Source organism: Papio anubis, chromosome 14, assembly GCF_008728515.1.
Source record: "Papio anubis isolate 15944 chromosome 14, Panubis1.0, whole genome shotgun sequence".
Lineage (NCBI taxonomy): Eukaryota > Metazoa > Chordata > Mammalia > Primates > Cercopithecidae > Papio > Papio anubis.
In genome coordinates, this window is record NC_044989.1 from 39,356,946 (window position 1) to 39,375,096 (window position 18,151).

An 18,151-nucleotide genomic window follows, 5' to 3' on the forward strand; every position below is an offset into this window, starting at 1 on the left:
GCGTGGTGGCTAACACCTGTAATCCCAGCACTTTGGGAGGCCGAGGCAGGCAGCTGACGAGCTCAGAAGTTCAAGACAAGCCTGGCCAACATTGAGAAAACCCATCTCTACCAAAAATAAAAAAAATTACCTGGGTGTGGTGGCGTGTTCCTGAAGTTACAGCTACTCAGGAGGCTGAGACAGGAGAATTGCCTGAACCCAGGAAGCGGAGTTTGCGGTGAGCCGAGATCTCACCATGGCACTCCAGCCTAGGCAACAAAGCAAGACTCTGGACTCTGTCTCAAACAAAACAAAACAAAACATAACAGAACAAAACGAACTTTTTCATGTAACCAAACACCACCTGTTCCCCAAAAACCTATTGAAATAAAACAACAAAAAAGAAATGTCTATTCAAGTCCTTTGGCCACTTTCAAATTAGTTTTTGTTATTGAGTTATAGTTCTGAACATTCTGGATATTAATTCTTTATTAGGTATAAATCTGCTAATATTTTCTCCCTTTCCATGGGTTGCTTTTCATTCTGTTTATAGTGTCCTTTGATGCACAGAAGTTTTTAATTTTGATGAAGTGCAATTTCTCTATTTTTCCTTTTGTGGCTTGTGCTTGTGGTGTCATCTTCAAGAAATCACTGTTAAATCCAATGTCATGAGGCATTTGGTCTATGTTTTCTTCTAAGGGTTTTACAGCTTTCTTTCTTTTTCTTTCTTTCTTTCTTTTCTTTTTTTTCTTTTTCTTTTTCTTTTTTTGAAATCTGCAAGTCTGTTTTATTTCCATTAGAAAAATATTATCCATATTAAATTTTGGTCCACTTTCTTCTCCTTGACCTCAAATTTAAACACTTAAATTTTACTCAAGTAGAAGCAGAATCACATACCTGACATGAAAACTAAATCATTCACATCATTAGTTTGAATTAGATATGTTCTTGATTATTTCTCAGGAATAATTACCCTTCTTTCCTACCTGTTATTTCTCTTTTATTTATTGAGTAACTATGTAATGGGTATCTCTTTCCTATATTCAGTAATACAGGTGTGATTTAAAACAGTAACTGGATTCCTTCTCTAATCTTCAATTCATGTTTAACTCTCCCTATTATATGGTATTTCCATAATAACTTCAGATATTTTCATCAAGCTCACACTGTCATCAATTGTGGAAATTAAAAGGTTAAGATGTTACATCAGTTGTAGATATTAAAATGTTGACAATTCCGGACTTCAAAGCACTGGCCCACTTATAGTGATGCTGTTGTCAGCGGTGCTTGGACAGCTACTGCTTCACTTTCAATTTGGCTACCTTTGGGCAAAGCAGCAACTTGGTAAGCAGCTCTAGCAGGAAAATTACTCTTGAAATACTGTTTGTAGACTTCATTGACAGTATTGAAGTCGTTTATGTCAGCCAGAAGAACAGCTGTTTTCACCACATTAGTGAAGTCATAGCCTGCAGCTTTCAGAATTTCACCCATGTTTTTAAGAGCTTGTTTAGCTTCTTCTGCTATCCCTCCTGACACAAGCTGTCCACTTGAAGGGTCCATGCCTATCTGTCTTGAAATGTAAATGGTCCTGTTGACTAACACAGCTTGACTGTAGGGTCCAATGGCCCCTGGAGCTTTTGCGGTGCTGATCACCCTTTTGATCAAGGATGACATGGCTAAGTCTTCCCTCTTGCAGCCCCTTCAGGAGAAGAAGCCCCAGCGCCTCTCCTACAGCTTTATTTCTGATGTTTACGTTGGTGATTCATTTTGGTGAGTATCATGTAAGGTAAAGGTCCAACTTCCTTCTTTTGCATGTGGATATCCAATAGGAGCTTACATTTTTATGTGGATGTCTATTGAGCCACTGTTAGCATTTTATCACATAATGGGACCCCCTCCTTTGCCTTTCTCATTATAAATGGCCAACAATGACCCCAGCAATGACTCATACCAGTACTTAGAAGACTTAAGCTGTAACCAGTGCCTGAGCTCATGTCTTGTGGAGGTTTAAGCCAGCACTAACAAGTTGGCAGTGCCTTGTATTACCACTTTGCTTATAATAATATGGCAAAAGGTATCATTATTGGAATTGCCACAGTGGGTTCACCATTCAGACTTCTGGATGTGTTCATGCAGTCAGAATTTCTGAGACAGATGACCCTAATATTGAACTCAGTTCTAAGGTTCTTCATTCAGACAAGAATGACTATGTTTGCTACAGGAAAACTCAGTAGGAAAGCTGACTTGCATATTCAGCACAGAAATGCAAAGGAAAATGAAAAAGGAAGGGAAAAAAAGAATGCATATTCATGAAAAATTAAAAATATTTATATTTTCAGCAGTATTGCCAGTTTAAGAAGCTTTGCCAGCCCATGGAGAAAAATCCCTAAAAGGAACAATTGTGAGGTAACTTTCATATGAAATGCTGCTCTTATGTTCTTCATGCTTGTAATGGCATATCTGTGTAGGTTTTTTCACTTATTTTTGTGACTAAATTGGGTATTTTGGTGGTATATAATGGATTTCCAGGAAAAAAACCCCAAATCTATGACACCGGATCTATACCATGCATTGGATGACTATCATTCACTTAATTTCCTAAACTGAGGGTCATATATATTTCAGTAATTTTTTTCTATGTATTTCCTGTATAGTTGAGATCATACTGTATACATACGCTTTCACTTTTCTTTTTCTCTTACCGTGTCTTAAACATTTTCCGATGCCACTGAAACTCTGCAAACATCCCTGCTAATGGCAGCCCAGCATTTCCTGATACTGATGCACCATGGTACTATGTGCAGCGTTCATAACTCGGTAGTTTTCCAGTGTTTGTCTATTTCCCTTTTCAGCCCCATGGCACAGGGACCAATTATCATTAGGATCCTATTATCTTTACCACAAAGCACAGCAACCTCAGAAAGCCTTGATCGGTTTTTGTTTTTGCCCAACCCTTCCACATGCATTGCCAAGTCACTCGTGTTTGGGTGCCGTCAGGATACCGATTATGTCCACACCCAGACTGCGAGGTTTATGTTGCTAATACATCTATTTGTCTGTTGCAAAGTTCTAGATTGAGGGAGAAACAATTATTTGTCCCCCTTTCCCTTCAGTTCCTCCTTGCCTGGAATGATCTCCTTTTTCTTAGCACTGTCTCTGAATCGTCTCTTTAATTTTCAGTTTACTCTTCTAGTCTCACCAGCTCCATGAAGTTTTTTTCAACCACTCTCGCTCACATTAATATCTCCCTCCAGGGAACCGTCTGCACCTTCACTTTAGTACTTTATTGCCAATCATCTTGTATTATTCTTTGTTTCTTTTACTGTAGATTATAAGTGCATGAAGAGCAGAAATGCTTTTAGAATTCTTTTCCTTTCCTATGAGGTAAAGCACAGAAAGGTGACATCCAATAAATTCTAGCTGAATGGAGCAGAGTTGAAGTGCAAACGAATGTACTGACTAAAAGGCTAAAGTGAGATTTTCCTTTTTTAATAACAACAATACAATATTTGGCATATGTCCAATATCCAAAGTAAGAATTTAAACCATGTCATTTTATCATCATCTGAACTGGATATTAGTAAAAAAAAAATTGCTACTTACTCAGAATTCGTGCAAACCCAAAGTCACAAATCTTGATTATTCCTTGCTTAGTTATTAGAATATTTTCAGGTTTTACATCTCTGTGAATACACTGTAAGATCATTATTTGATTATTTTTCTGAACCACCAAAATGACAAAGAATAAACATTAACTACTAGTTTAATAGATACACAGCCTATGAGATAAAAACAAATGTGGGCTTCCTTCACTTTTCTAAAAGAACTTAAATTGGCAGTTTTTCACTTGTAACTCTTGTCATACCCAAATTAAAACATTTATTACAATATTGTTTTATTATTGAAATAATTAAAATTATAATTGTATGTGAAAACCGTCTCTTTTTTTTTTTTTAAAGAAGGGATTATCAGGCTAGGTGTGGTGGCTCATGTCCATAATCCCAGCACTTTGAGAGGCCGAGGCAGGAGGATAACTTGAAGCCAGGAGTTTGAGACCACCCTGGGCAATGCACTGAGACCCTGTCTCTACAAAAAAGTTAAAAAATTAGCCAGGCGTGGTAGCATGCACTTGTGGTCCTAGCTACTCAGGAGGCTGAGGCTGAAGGATCATTTGAGCCTGGAAGGTTGAGGTTGCAGTGAGCTATGATCACACTGCACAGAGCCTGAGCAACTGAGCTAGACCCTGTCTCAAAAACAAATAAATAAAAATAAAAAATTAAATTCAAGAAGAGAGTATCATACAATTCTTTCAGTTTTTGCTGGTCCCTGTTTAAACTGTATGAGGTAAAACCTTAAATGAGATTAGACTCAGAGTACCTCTAATAACTGCTGCCACCCAAGAGTCACAATTAAGGTTGAAAAACTTGCAGATTTGAGAAATTAGAAAAACATTTAAATGATAACAAAAAGCAAAATTCACTTACAATTAGAATGACCATATTATTTACATCCAAATCAGGAGACTTCCAAGTGTGAAGGAGGGGCCTATTAATAATCATGCCAGGACAATAGGCACAAACCAGGCCTGCCTGGGTGAGCTGGGGCGCACAATCCCCTACTTAGCAGAGATTCCGAAGCATTCCTCGTCAGGAGATGGGCATCATTTCCACATCCTCACCACGGAGCTATCCTGGAACAATCAGCAACACTCCTGAGATGGCCCACGATGTTGTCAGAATCCCTACTGGGAAAGTGGGACCTGTGGCACGCTGACCTCACTCGCTCTGTCGCCCAGGCTGGAGTGCAGTGGCGCGATCTTGGCTCACTGCAAGCTCCGCATCCTGGATTAAAGCGATTCTCCTGCCTCAGCCTCCCGAGTAGCTGGGACTACGGGTGTGTCCCGAGTAGCTAGGATTACAGGCGCTCACCACCATGCCCGGCTAATTTTGTATTTTTAGTAGAGACGGGTTTCACCATGTTGTTGTCCAGTCTGGTCTTGAATTACTGAGCTCAAGTGATCCGCCCACCTCTGCCTCCCAAAGTGCCGGGATTACAGGCGTGAGCCACCACGCCTGGACCCCGCTATTCTTTCATATGCAGCGGCCTTACAATTTGCTGCCGAATCATAATGACCCTGAATGAAGCAGATGCTCCTCGCCGGACAGGAGCGGCCCGGCTAGGAGCCTGGGTGAGGGCAGGCTGAGTAAGCCCGCGCGCGCCTGGGCATTCCAGAAATGGGTTTCCATGTTGCGGAGGTGCTGTGAGAAAACAGCTCAAACCTTACCCTTCAGAACTTTCCGTTTATCCACGCTCCCAAAAGAGAAAATGGATGAAAATAATATCGATCTCCATCACTGGGCCCTCACAGGGAACTCTGTACTTTTCAAAGCACTTCAGTTCAAAGCATGAATTATTTCATCCTTGCAACAATCCTGTGATTGCAAGTGGCCGCTGACAGAGTCCATGAATTGAGTGTCACAATAATCAACTCCTTCTGCCTCCCTCTCTACTATGCTGTCAGGCCCTTTAAGCATTTTTGTCAATTTGACAATTCTGAAATGGTTGTCTTTGGTTCTCTAATAGCTATCTAGGAAGAGAAAAACAGCTGAGCCCTAAATTCATTTTAGGTTGCAGAAATGACACTGGTAGCAGGAGCTTTTTCCTATTTAGTCTCAATTACTGTCAACTGCTTCGTAATTTGTATGAAGAGCAGTTAGAAGAAACTTTTTTAGGTCTCTTAAAAGTACTAAGGCCTTAGACACTAATTAAAAAAAACACATAGGCCGGACATGGTTGCTGATGCCTGTAATCCTTGCACTTCGGGAGGCCAAGTTGGGCGGATCGCTTGAGTACAGGAATTTGATACCAGCCTGGGCCCAATGGTGAAAGTCAGTCTCCACAAAAAATACAAAAATTAGCCAGGTATGTGGTGTGCGCCTTTAGTCCCAGCTACACAAGAGGCTGAGATGGGAGGATGGCTTGTGCCCAGGAGGTGGAGGTTGCAGTGAGCCAAGATGGCACCACCGCACTCTAGCCTGTCTGACAGAGTGAGACCCTGCCTCAAAAAAAAAAAAAAAAAAAAAAAAATTTGTTGGAATATAAATGAACATAGTTTTGATATCCTACCTTTTAAGCAACACACTTAAGAAATTTAGACTAACACTCTGAGTCAGTAACACTCACTTATAGTTGGTGATTACATTAGAACAAGTTACGTCCTTTAAATGAGTTTGCATCAAATTCTTGAATTTCTAGACTATGTGTAGCATTACCAAGTAAATGGATTTACATCGATATCTGTCCATTGGCCTATAAATATGTTTTCTGGATCTAATCCATGTGAAATTTATAGCACTTATTTTTCAACCAAATATACAAAAGGAAATGAAGCATTGACATATCCCAAAGAAACAGGAGCATTTATTGGTATAGGAGCAGGTAGGAGAAGTTACCGATAAAGAGTGAGAGGATACTGAAGAAATTTAAAAGGGAGTAAAAATAATTGGAACCTGGCTGGGTGCGGTGGTTCATGCCTGTAATCCCAGCACTTTGGGAGGCTGAGGCAGGCAGATCACCTGAGGTCAGGAGTTCGAGACCAGCCTGGCCAACATGGTGAAACCCTGTCTCTACTAAACATACAAAAATTAGCCAGGCGTGGTTGTGGGTGCCTGTAATCCCAGCTACTCAAGGGGCTGACGCAGGAGAATCGCTTGAACCTGGGAGGCAGAGGTTGCAGTGAGCTGCAGTTATGCCACTGGACCCCAGCCTGGGTGACACAGCAAGACTCTGTCTAAAAATAAATAAATAAAAATAAAAAATAAAATTAAAAAATAAATAATTGGAACCATAAGAAACAGGGCATGGGGGAGAAGAAGACGCTTAGAAATAAAGCATTCACCTACTCCACTGCAAAGCCACACTCAATGCAAACTCTCTGCAATGCCTCTTGCAATCAGCTTATTTTCTCTCAAAGAACAAGAAGCATGCAAGTCTCTGTTAATAAAATAATTTTAATAAATTCAGTTTTATACACAGCTTTTTAAAATTATTTATTTATTTATTTATTTTTTTGAGACGGAGTCGCTCTTTGTTACCCAGGCTGGAGTGCAGTGGCATGATCTCAGCTCACTGCAACCTCTGCCTCCCGGGTTCAAGTGATTCTCCTGCCTGTCAGCCTCCTGAGTCGCTGAGATTACAGTCGCCCACCACCACACCTGGCTAATTTTTTGAATTTTTTAGTAGAGATGGGGTTTCACCATGTTGGCCAGGCTGGTCTTGAACTCCTGACCTCAGGTGATCCACCCGCCTCAGCCTCCCAAAGTGCTGGGATTACAGGCATGAGACACCACGCTCGGTCTTGTACACAGCTTTTAGCAAACATTGCTCAGGTTCAGTTGTTGTGGCTGATGGGCAATCTTTTTTTTGGCTCACAAGCGAGCCAAAAGAGATATCTATGGTATTTTAAAACTGACTTTTAACTTTAAAATCATCTCTGCAAACTTGCACACCAGAAATTGCTTCTTAAATAGCCTGATAAAAACAATAAATAGGGTTTTTTTTTATTATCTGATAAATTTATTCTCTTGGAGCCTTAGGCATGGATGCTTATACAGCGAGGAGAGAAAAGGGACCCCCTCCTCAACAACCAAAACATAAGGATCAACAAGATGCTGATGGAGGTTGCAGCCTGGCCTGCTCCTATCTCAGAAGTCATTTTTGCCCGCTGGGCATGGTGGCTCATGCCTGTAATCCTAGCTCTTTGGGAGGCCAAGGTGGGAGGATCGCTTGAGGTCAGGGGTTTGAGACCACCCTGGGCAACACAATGAAACTATCACTACAAAAAAAAAAAATTTTTTTTTTTTTAATTAGCCATGCATGGTGGCATGTGTAGGCCCAGTTCCTTGGGAGGCTAAGGTGAAAGGATTGTTTGAGCATGGGAGGCTGAGGTTGCAGTGAGCCGTGAAGGTGCCACTGCATTCTAGCCTGGGCAACAGACCAAGATCCTGTCTCAGGAAAGAAAAAAAAAAGAAGTCATTTTTGCCATTTTGAGATGAAGCCCCTTTCCCCCTTTTCTCTAATCAATACAGCAAATATGTAAAAATCCATGGGATCATTATGGTGTTAAATGGATCACTTTGGTTACCTCACTCTAGTGATATTATAGGGTAAAACAGAACCAAATGAGTAGGTATTTTCTTAAGTCCTGCGCTTCTCCAAATTTAATGTGCACATGAACCACCTGGAGCTCTGGTTAAAATGCAGACTCTGATTCAGCAGGTCTGTAGAGGACCTCAGAGTCAGCATTTCTAACAAGCTCCCAGGTGATCTCTATGAACCATAGTTTGAGTAGCAAGGCCTGAATCCCTTGGTACTTTAACCTTCAGTGTCCTGCTTAGGATCTCGACTCTGGAGATGATAAGGTACACATGGTCTCTACAGGTTGAAAGCTGTGAGTCGTCAGCAACACCACTGGGTCAGATTGCCTTTTCTATCCTTTGAGACTATCATGGGAGTTCCTTTAAAAATAAGGAGAGTATGAAGGTTTTAGTTGTATTATTGTGACAGCTTTATATATGGCTTAGATTTTTTTTCTTTGCATGCATGTTAATTATAGATAAATAAAAAGACAGACACACAAAGGCTTACCATAAGAAAATGAGAAGGAATTTCCATCTTGGAGGATGCAAATTTGTCTGAAAAATTATCTTTTTTTTGAGACAGAGTCTTGCTCTGTCACCCAGGCTGGAGGGCAGTGGCCTGATCTTAGCTCACTGTAACTGCTGCCTCCCGAGTTCAAGTGATTCTCCCACCTCAGCATCCCGAGTAGTAACTGGGATTACAGGCATGCATTACCATGCCTGGAAAATTTTTGTATTTTTAGTAGAGAGAGGGTTTCACCATGTTGGCCAGGCTGGTCTTGAACTCCTCACCTCAGGTAATCTGCCCACCTTAACCTCCCAAAGTCCTGGGATTACAGGCATGAACCACCATGCCTGGCCTGAAAAAGTATTTGTTTTTAATAGAGGCCACATATTATCAATCAGAAGTTTTCGGTGTTTTAAAGCTTCGGGTATAGAATGTGTAGTTCCAAGCGCAGAAATGATGGCAGTTGCATTGGTCTACAAAAATGTTTGGGTCCACTGGAAGTAGTCACAATCAGTTAGGCAGTTTGGGTTGACTGACTGATTGACTCATTCAACCAACCAACCATTGATCCATCCATCCATCCATCCATCCATCCATCCATCCATCCAGTTATTAAATAAATATTTATTGAGCACCCTTTATATAAAAATATCCAATTTAGGTATTAAAGAGATACAAAGATAAAGCAGCCACAGACATTGCATTCAAGCTTATAACCAAGTACCCGGAAAGTGTCTGGTTATGTAGGGATAAACACTTGTGGTAAGTGGTATTTTTAGAAATCATTTTAACTACCCATAAAACTCCTGCAGCAACTTTGATACCTCCTATAGCATGGTGGAAAGCAACAGAGATAAGGATTCCATTTGGCATCATCTTTATTAAGTATCAGAAAGCATAATTTGCATCATGAAAAATAGGTTTACATAGTTTGTGAAAAATATCCCTCTACATTAATAGAAAATAAAAGCTTTTGATTTAACCTAATAAAAACTTCACTGACTTTCCTAAAAGTAAAGAAAGCTTCCCCTCCATACTGAAATGTATTCCCATGATCTTATACTTTCTTTTTCAGCAATCCTAGACTGCTTTGATAGACATTCTGCTGGCATCAAAACTGACCATATGGTACTCTGCATCATTCCCTCAGCACTGTCTCTGTCTAGGCACCAACTCAAAAGGGCTAGATATATTTTTTAAAAGCTATCACTGGCTGAGTGCAGTGGTTCACACCTGTAATCCTCGCACTTTGGGCAGCCAAGGCAGGAGTTTGAGGCCAGCCTGGGCAAGATAGTGAGACCCCCGTCTCTATAGAAACAAAAATTGGCTGAGTGTAGTGGCATGTGCCTGTAGTCCCAGCTACTCAGGGAGGCTGAAGTGGGAGAATCACTTGAGCTCAGGAGTTTGAGGCCCAAGTGCGCTATGATCACGCCACTGCACTCCAGCCTGGGCAACGAAGTGAGACTGTCGCAAAAATATAATGATATAGAGCAAAGGTACCAGGAGCCAACTTGAAGAAGCTCTCATTGGCCTAAGATGGGAAAATCTGAGCATCGGAGAGACCAATAACAGCAAAGAATTGAAAACACCACAATACAAAATTTGTGTTTATAATGGTGCTCCAGCCACCTCTCCCCAAAACTTGTCACGGTTGCTAAGATACCAGCTCATCACCCTGAGTGTTGATAAATAAAAGTAGCCAGAATCCATGAGGGTGAGTTCTTTTCCATACAATTCCAATTATTAAATGCAGAAGGAATAACAGAATTAGAAAATCACTGTCATGAAATACTAGATGCAGACAATAATCATCACTGGATGCTAAAACCACCAGGGAAACAACGTTGACAGGGAAAATGATAATGAGGGGACCAAACGAATACCTCCTGAGCCCACTCATCAATTTTAACGTTCTCGAAAGTGGGACAAGTGGATGCTATGCACTCACGATGGGGATGCGACAGGAAGTGTACAGCACCACATAGGAGGCATTCTTATCTTAAAAAAAGCTGAACCTGAATATGATCAAGCCTCTAGATATAAACTCCAATGTACAGGAAATACAAGTGAAAGAACAAGTTAAGTTACGTACAGGAAACAGCCAAAATTATTTCTCTAACATAGTTGTATTCAAAGTGTGGTTCTTGAACCAGCATCTTCAGTAGCATCTGGGAAAAACAGGAGACATGCACATTCTTGGGGCCCTGCCTCAGACCTACTGAATCAGAAACTCTGGGGACGGGGCCCAGGAAGCTGTGTTTTCACAGGCCCTCCTAGTGATTTTGATGCATGCCCAAGCTTGAGAACTACGGCTATAAAAGATTCATGAACTTTTTTTTTTTTTTTTGAGACAGTCTCACTCTGTCACCCAGGCCGGAGTGCAGTGGTGTAATCTTGGCTCACTGCAAGCTCCGCCTCCCGGGTTCATGCCATTCTCCTGCCTCAGCCTCCCTAGCAGCTGGGACTACAAGCACCCGCCACCACGCCCAGCTAATGTTTTGTATTCTTAGTAGAGATGGGGTTTCACCGTGTTAGCCAGGATGGTCTCGATGTCCTGACCTCGTGAGCCGCCCGCCTTGGCCTCCCAAAGTGCTGGGATTACAGGCGTGAGCCACCACGCCTGGCTGGAAACAGCTTTTAAAAAGGAAAGGAAAGGGGGACTTAGATTGCTATAGGGTAAAGAACTTAAGAGACATAAAAATAATAGTGAAAAAAAAAAGTACCATGGGGGATTACACCAGCAATATCCTGAAAACTTACTATTATTACTTTTGGAGACAGGGTCTCACTCTGTCGCCCAGGCTTGAGAGCAGTGGTGTGATCTTGGCTCACTGCAACCTCCACCTCCTGGGTTCAAGTGATTCTCCAGCTTCAGCCTCCCAAGTAGCTAGGATTACAGGTGTGCACCACCATGGCTGGCTAATTTTTATATTTTTTCATAGAGATAGGGTTTCTCCATGTTACCCAGGCTGGTCTTGAACTCCTGAGCTCAAAGCCATCTGCCCGCATTGGCCTCCCAAAGTGCAGGGATTACAGGCATGAGCCACCACACCGGCCCTGAAAAATTATTCTAGCCCAATTTAAAAATAGTTTCAGGGGTTACTGGCACTATGGCAAAAGGAATCATTACATTTATTCAAATTTTTAATTCATAAGGAATTAGCAATTTGATTCTTACAGAAATTGGAAAGAGTCATGAATAATGCATCATTTTTTTCTCATATTTTGAACTTTCTTTTGTTATTTCCTTTTCCTTTTTGCAGACAGGGTCTTTCCCCAGGCCGGTCTCAAACTCTGGGGCTCACTTGATCCTCCTACCTCTGCCTTTCAAAGTGCTGGGACTACTGGCTGAACTTCCTTTTGTTTTGCTTCTTTGACTCTTACTTTCCCTTTGTCTTCAGCTCTCCGAACAAAACCCTGAGCTATTTAGAAGAGTCATCATGAAGAAATGAATAAATACATTAGAAAATGTTACTTACGTTATGTATATGACAGAAATTAAGAGCTTGAAGTGTTTGCCATAATACACTTTTGATCACTCCATCAGCAACTCTGAGGGAAAAATAAAAAAGGAAATGAAAACTCATAGGATAGAGTTCCAGAAGCAAGGGTTGGGAATAGAAGTGGAGTGGCCAGGGACTGCCGTGTTCAAGGAACATCATGCAGAGGGATCCTAAAAAAAATTTTAGTGAAAATTGGGCTTTACTATCTTTTTATTATAGTTATGTAATTTCCTTTTGTAATTTGAATTTTTTACATCCACAAATGATACATGCTTATGAAGATTCAAAAAATATAGAAAAGTAAAGGAATAAAATGTGTTGGGTCAAATCTTGCTACCCTAAAATAACAGCTATAACTTCTGGTGGCTGTCTCTTCAGGCAACTCTGTTCCTCTCTCTCCCTGTCTCTCTCTGTACTTTTTTTTTTTTTTTTTTTTTTTTTTTGGAGACAGGGTCTGGCTCTGTCACCCAGGCTGGAGTGCAGTGGCATGATCTCAGCTCACTGCAACTTCCTCTTTCTGAGTTCAAGACATTAGATTCTCTTGCCTCAGCCTCCCAAGTAGCTGGGATTACAGGCGCGCACCACCATGCCCAGCTAATTTTTGTATTTTTAGTAGAGATGGAGTTTCGCCATGTTGGCCAGGCTGGTCCTGAACTCCCGATCTCAGATGATCCATCTACCTCACCCTCCTAGAGTGCTGGGATTACAGGTGTGAGCCACTATGCCCAGCCAGTATTTACTTTTTAACTTTAATTTTAAAATAAACACATTCGTATGGTTCAAATTTTAAACATATAAAAGTATACACATGAAGTCTCTCTGACACCGGCCTAGCCACCCATTTATTTGCTTCAATTTCACCCCGACCACTTTGAGAAACGTTCTATGCATAGAGGTACAAATACCAACATGTACACATATATTTTAGTGGCTCCAGAGGAGATCATTATATGGCTGTAGCATAATTTACTTAGTCTCCATTGATGAGCAGTTCAGTTCTGCCAATTTTCATTTCTAGAAACTCTTCAGTGAATATCTGTAATCATCCATCTTATGATATTTATGCAATTACCTTCTTAAGATAAGTTCTAGAAGTGGGATTTCTGAGACCAGTGGTAGGCACCCATTACATTTTGATCCTGCAGGGATGAAATTCAGGTAGACCTGAGACTTGGTTTTGCAGGAAAAAAAGGTATACTTGGAAGATGGCTCTTCAATTCATCCAATCCATGTTGGTGGTAGAGACTCAAGTTATTTTGTAATAGTTTCTTGTCCCTGGTAAGCAGATAGCCCAAAAGGAGGCCAGGGAGAATAAGGATCTCATAAGAATGGGAGGGTGTAAGCTTCTTGTCCCTGGCAGACTCATCACTCTGTATAGAAAATATTGGGAAGTATCATGGGCAGGTGTATTTTCCACTGGGGATTGGGGGTCTGGGAAACTTACTCTGTTTGCGAGTATTCTACTTTATGTAACCATCTCCATGAATTATAGCATTTACATTCTCTGTAACTTTTCTGTTGGTAGCTTTCCATCACTCACATCACTGTCCCATGATGATGCCTTCACATTTACACACTGTCAAACTACCCTTTCTGAGGAAGGTTATACCCATTTTCACTCCCACCAAACATCTGTGCATCAAAGTCCCTGTCTCCTCATTGTCTTGCCAACATTTGGTTTTGCCAATGTTATGTTTGCCAATCTGTGGTTAAAATAAAAAGATGTCTCATTGTGTTTTTTATTTGTATTTCACTAATTTTTAGTGATTATTATTTTTCACACCCTTATTGGATACTGCATTTCTTCTTTTGTGTAATTCCATTTCATGCGTTTATTGCTTTTTAAATTGGTCTGTTCACTGCTTTCTTACTGATTTACAAAGACTCAATGTATATCACGGTCTGTTATATATGCTGCAAATATTTTTCTCAGTGTTGTTTGTCTTTCAGCCCTGTTGATGGAGATGTGGCTGGTGTATGTATATTTTTCAAAAATCTGAAACATAAGGGTTTCTTTTACTAAATGTCAACTATAAGAATTTTCTTAATTAAAAAAATCATATTATGTAATACCCCAAACATATCCATTACTCAGATTTAATATTTTATCATATTTGGATATTTAAATTGTATATTTAGATCACTTTTTAAAAACTGAACATGTGCAGATGTAGCTGACTTTACAGAACAGTGGGAAGGCCTAGGCATGACTCAGTTATAACACTAGCTACAAGATACCATCATGTGAGGCTGAAGTACACGCAGAGAAAAGCAAGCAATGTACATGGTATTTTCCTCAGAGCAGTTTCCTGATCTTGTACCACAATTATGGTGGCATGCCCTTGACATCAGTGGTCCAGTGGCAACCCTTTGACTCCAGTTCTCCTCATTATTAATATTGTGAATGTACCTAATTCTCATGATTAAATCCCTTTCCACTTGAAGTGTCTATTTCCAGCACTGAATTCTGATGTAATTGTATTCCCCCCACTTCACCTAGAGTCAAACCTGAAACAACATTGTTTACATTTTTAAAATATGAGGCAGGAAGACTAGTATAGCCATTTTGAGCACTGTGAGACAGGTCGCTTGAATTCAAATCCCAGATATGCTGCTTCCTTCCTACTTTATAATCTTTTTTTTTTTTTGAGACGGAGTCTTGCTCTGTCGCCCAGGCTGGAGTGCAGTGGCCCAATCTCAGCTCACTGCAAGCTCTGCCTCCTGGGTTCACACCATTCTCCTGCCTCAGCCTCCTGAGTAGCTGGGACTACAGGTGTCGGCCACCACACCCAGCTAATTTTTTGTATTTTTAGTAGAGATGGTGTTTTACTGTGTTAGCCAGGATGGTCTCGATCTCCTGACCTCGTGATCCACCCTCGGCCTCCCAAAGTGCTGGGATTACAGGTGTGAGCCACCGCGTCTGGCCTCTACTTTATAATCTTGAACATACGTTATTTAAGTTCTCTGAACCTTCAGTTTTCCTCATGTGTAATAACAGAATAATATCTCATAAGTTTATGGAGTAATCTATCCCCTCAATGTCTGGTTTTACACCCACATGGGTTCTGAAGATACAGGTCTGAGATCAGATAAGGCCAGTCGATGGGATTGAGACCCCCATACAAAGACGGAAGAGGTGCAGAAGAATAGCAAGAGGCCCCGAGGAGAGAAAGAACTGGGAGTGTGGGGAAGACAGTATGAGGCCAGGGTGGCTGACGCTTGAGTGAAGAAGACGGGAAGATTGGCAGAGACCAGTCCATGGAGGGCCTCAGAGATCTAGATCTCGATAAGAAATGTGGATTTATGCTAGATTCAAAACCACTGAAAGAAATCAAGCAAGGAGGTGACATAATATGGAGAATGGATTTCTGGGGGGCAACACACATAGAGAGAAATTAGGAGGCTAATTCAATTACCCAAGTGAGATTTGGACACTTAGATTATGGTGGCAGCAGTGAGAGGAAGGGAAATGGATTTCCATCCTTGGGAGGAACTAGCAAGGGTGGAGCACATGCTCCTACTGACGTGGGAACAGAACGCTGGTCTGGTCGGGATCTAAGAGCCTACAGGTGCAGGAGAGTAAGTACAGGCATTGGGAAATGAGGTAGGGGCTAGGATTCAGAAACTGCAAAGCCCCAATTATTAGCCTAAATAACATGGAATCAAGAATGAAGTAATTTCACAGGAAAGTAATTTCATAGGATGTTAAAGATGCCTTTAACATGAAAGAGGATGTTTAAAGGCATCTCACAGGAAGTGTCACATTCGGTTCAGTTAGCTTCCAAGAAGGCAGATTCCGTCAGGGGCAAAACAACATCCCTGATCGTGCAAAGAGAAGATAGTCATCAAAGAGAACCACAAACCACCACTACAGATCGTGCAAAGAGAAGATAACCATCAAAGAGAATGCACATCCACGCGGTGCTCAGTCCAGAAAGATAGAGTGCTGCAGCACTGTTCAGCCACAGGCAGCATTTTTCAAAGCATCTTGGAGCAAAATGAACCTCTGGTGAAATCAAATGATGCTCAGTGTTTAAATATTATATTTTGGGCGAGTGCAAAACCAAATATTTGATTGGTTCAAAAGTAATTGAGGTTCTTGCCGCTAAAAGTAATACTAAAAGTCGTAATGAAGGCCTTAAAGCAAACATGAGACATCACAGTTCAAGTCTGAATGGGTTAACAAGAAAGGGTAACATGATGGGGGAATTCAGACTGAACTGCTCGGAATATGCTCCTTGAATCACTCAGAGGAAGACCTGATGCTGACATCAGAAGTCACTACCTGGAAGTTTGTTATAAAAACTTAATAGGGGAAGCTTGATTTCATTATTACTACCCAAGATGAATTCAGTCCTTCTCAGTAAATCTTTACTATCCTAGAATAAAATCCAGCCTTGTTACTATGGCCTACCAGGCTGTTAATAACATTTTACTTCCATTTCCCTTCCCAACTTTATCTCCTATCACATCCCCAAAGTCACTCCATCCCAGTCCATTATTTTCTGCTGTTCTCTGAACATGCCAGGCTTATTTTATTATCTATTTATTTATTGAGATGGAGTTTCACTCTTGTTGCCCAGGCTAGAGTGCAATGGCACAATCTCAGCTCACCGCCACCTCTGCCTCGCAGGTTCAAGTGATTCTCCTGTCTCAGCCTTCTGAGTAGCTGGGATTACAGGCATACACCACCACACCCGGCTAATTTTGTATTTTTAGTAGAGATGGGATTTCTCCATGTTGGTCAGGCTGGTCTCGAACTCCTGACCTCAGGTGATCTGCCTGCCTCGGCCTTCCAAAAGTGTTGGGATTACAGGTGTGAGCCACTGTGCCTGGCCCCCTAGGCTTATTTATACCTTCTATCAGGCTGTTAATAACATTTTACTTCTATTTCTACTTCTATTTCTATATTCACTTCTTTTTCTACTTCTATTAACAGTTTATTGTTCCTTCTACTCTCTTTTGGTAATGAGTAATTTTCTGTGTTAACTTGACTAGGTTAAGGGATGCCCAGATAGCTGGTAAAACATTATTTCTGCCAGGTGCAGTGACTCATGCTTGTAATCCCAGCACTTTGGGAGGCTGAGGCACGAGGATTGCTTGAGCCCAGGTGTTTGAGACCTGCCTGGGCAACATGGCAAGACCCCATCTCCAATCAGTTTAAAAATTAGCCAGACATAATGGTGAGTGTCTGTGGTCCCAGCTGCTCAGGACGCTCAGGCAAGAGGATTGCTTGAGTTCGGGAGTTGGAAGCTGCAGCGAGTCATGTTCCGGCCACTGCAGAGAGTGAGACAAGTGAATGAGACCTTCTCTCAAAAAACAAAAAAACCCAAAACATCATTTGTGGGTGTGTCTGTGAGGGTGTTTCTGGAGGGGATTCAGATTTGAATCAGTAGACTGAGTAAAGAAGACCCACCCACAATGGTGAGGGTAGGCAGACAGGCATCATCAAACCTGCTGGGGGCCTGGATACAACAAAAAGGTAGAGGAAGGGTTGCTTCTGTCTCCTTGAGCTAGGACATCCGTCTTCTCCTGCCCTTGGACGTGGAAGCTCCTGGCTCTCAGGCCTTTGGACTTAGAAGCTTTCTGTCCTCTTGGGCCTTAGGACTTGGCCTGAATTAGACCATCGGCTTTCCTGGTTCTCTGGCTTGCAGATGGCAGATTGTGGAACTTTTCTGCCTCCATAATCACACGAGTCAATACCCATAATAAATCTGTTATCAATACCTCTACGTATTGTATTGGTTTTGTTTCTCTGAAGAACCTTGACTAATACACCTCCTGGGCATTCTCTAACTTCACGTTGTGCTTCATTTTTCTTCAAAGACTCATAACTCTTCTTTATTGCTGGACTACTTCAGAATGTAAATTGCACAAGGCAAGGACTTTCTCTTGCCCATTATTATAGTTCCAGCACCTAGAACAGGACCTGGTACCTAATAGGAGCTCAATTAATCTTGTTTCTCTGGCATTCCCAGAAATTTTATAAACTAAAACCTTGTGACAAATGTCTTTCTCTTTAA

The 18,151-nt window shown here is 41.3% G+C and overlaps 1 protein-coding gene and 1 pseudogene across 5 annotated transcripts in view; both read right to left on the bottom strand.

Annotated features, from left to right (window-relative positions):
* The window catches only part of CDKL4 (cyclin dependent kinase like 4), a 76,652-nt gene that overhangs the window by 26,065 nt on the left and 32,436 nt on the right, over positions 1–18,151 (bottom strand). For all 4 annotated transcript variants that reach the window (XM_031655095.1, XM_031655096.1, XM_021924769.2 and 1 more), the window contains exons 4-5: positions 12,105–12,177; positions 3,583–3,673 (exon numbers count right to left, since the gene is read on the bottom strand). In XM_031655095.1, the coding sequence (XP_031510955.1) occupies positions 3,583–3,673; positions 12,105–12,177 (164 nt within the window). The remainder of the gene's footprint in view (positions 1–3,582; positions 3,674–12,104; positions 12,178–18,151) is intronic.
* On the bottom strand, positions 530–2,672 carry LOC103876877 (annotated as a pseudogene). The gene has a single exon (XR_004178231.1). The product of XR_004178231.1 is annotated as a 2-iminobutanoate/2-iminopropanoate deaminase pseudogene (transcript).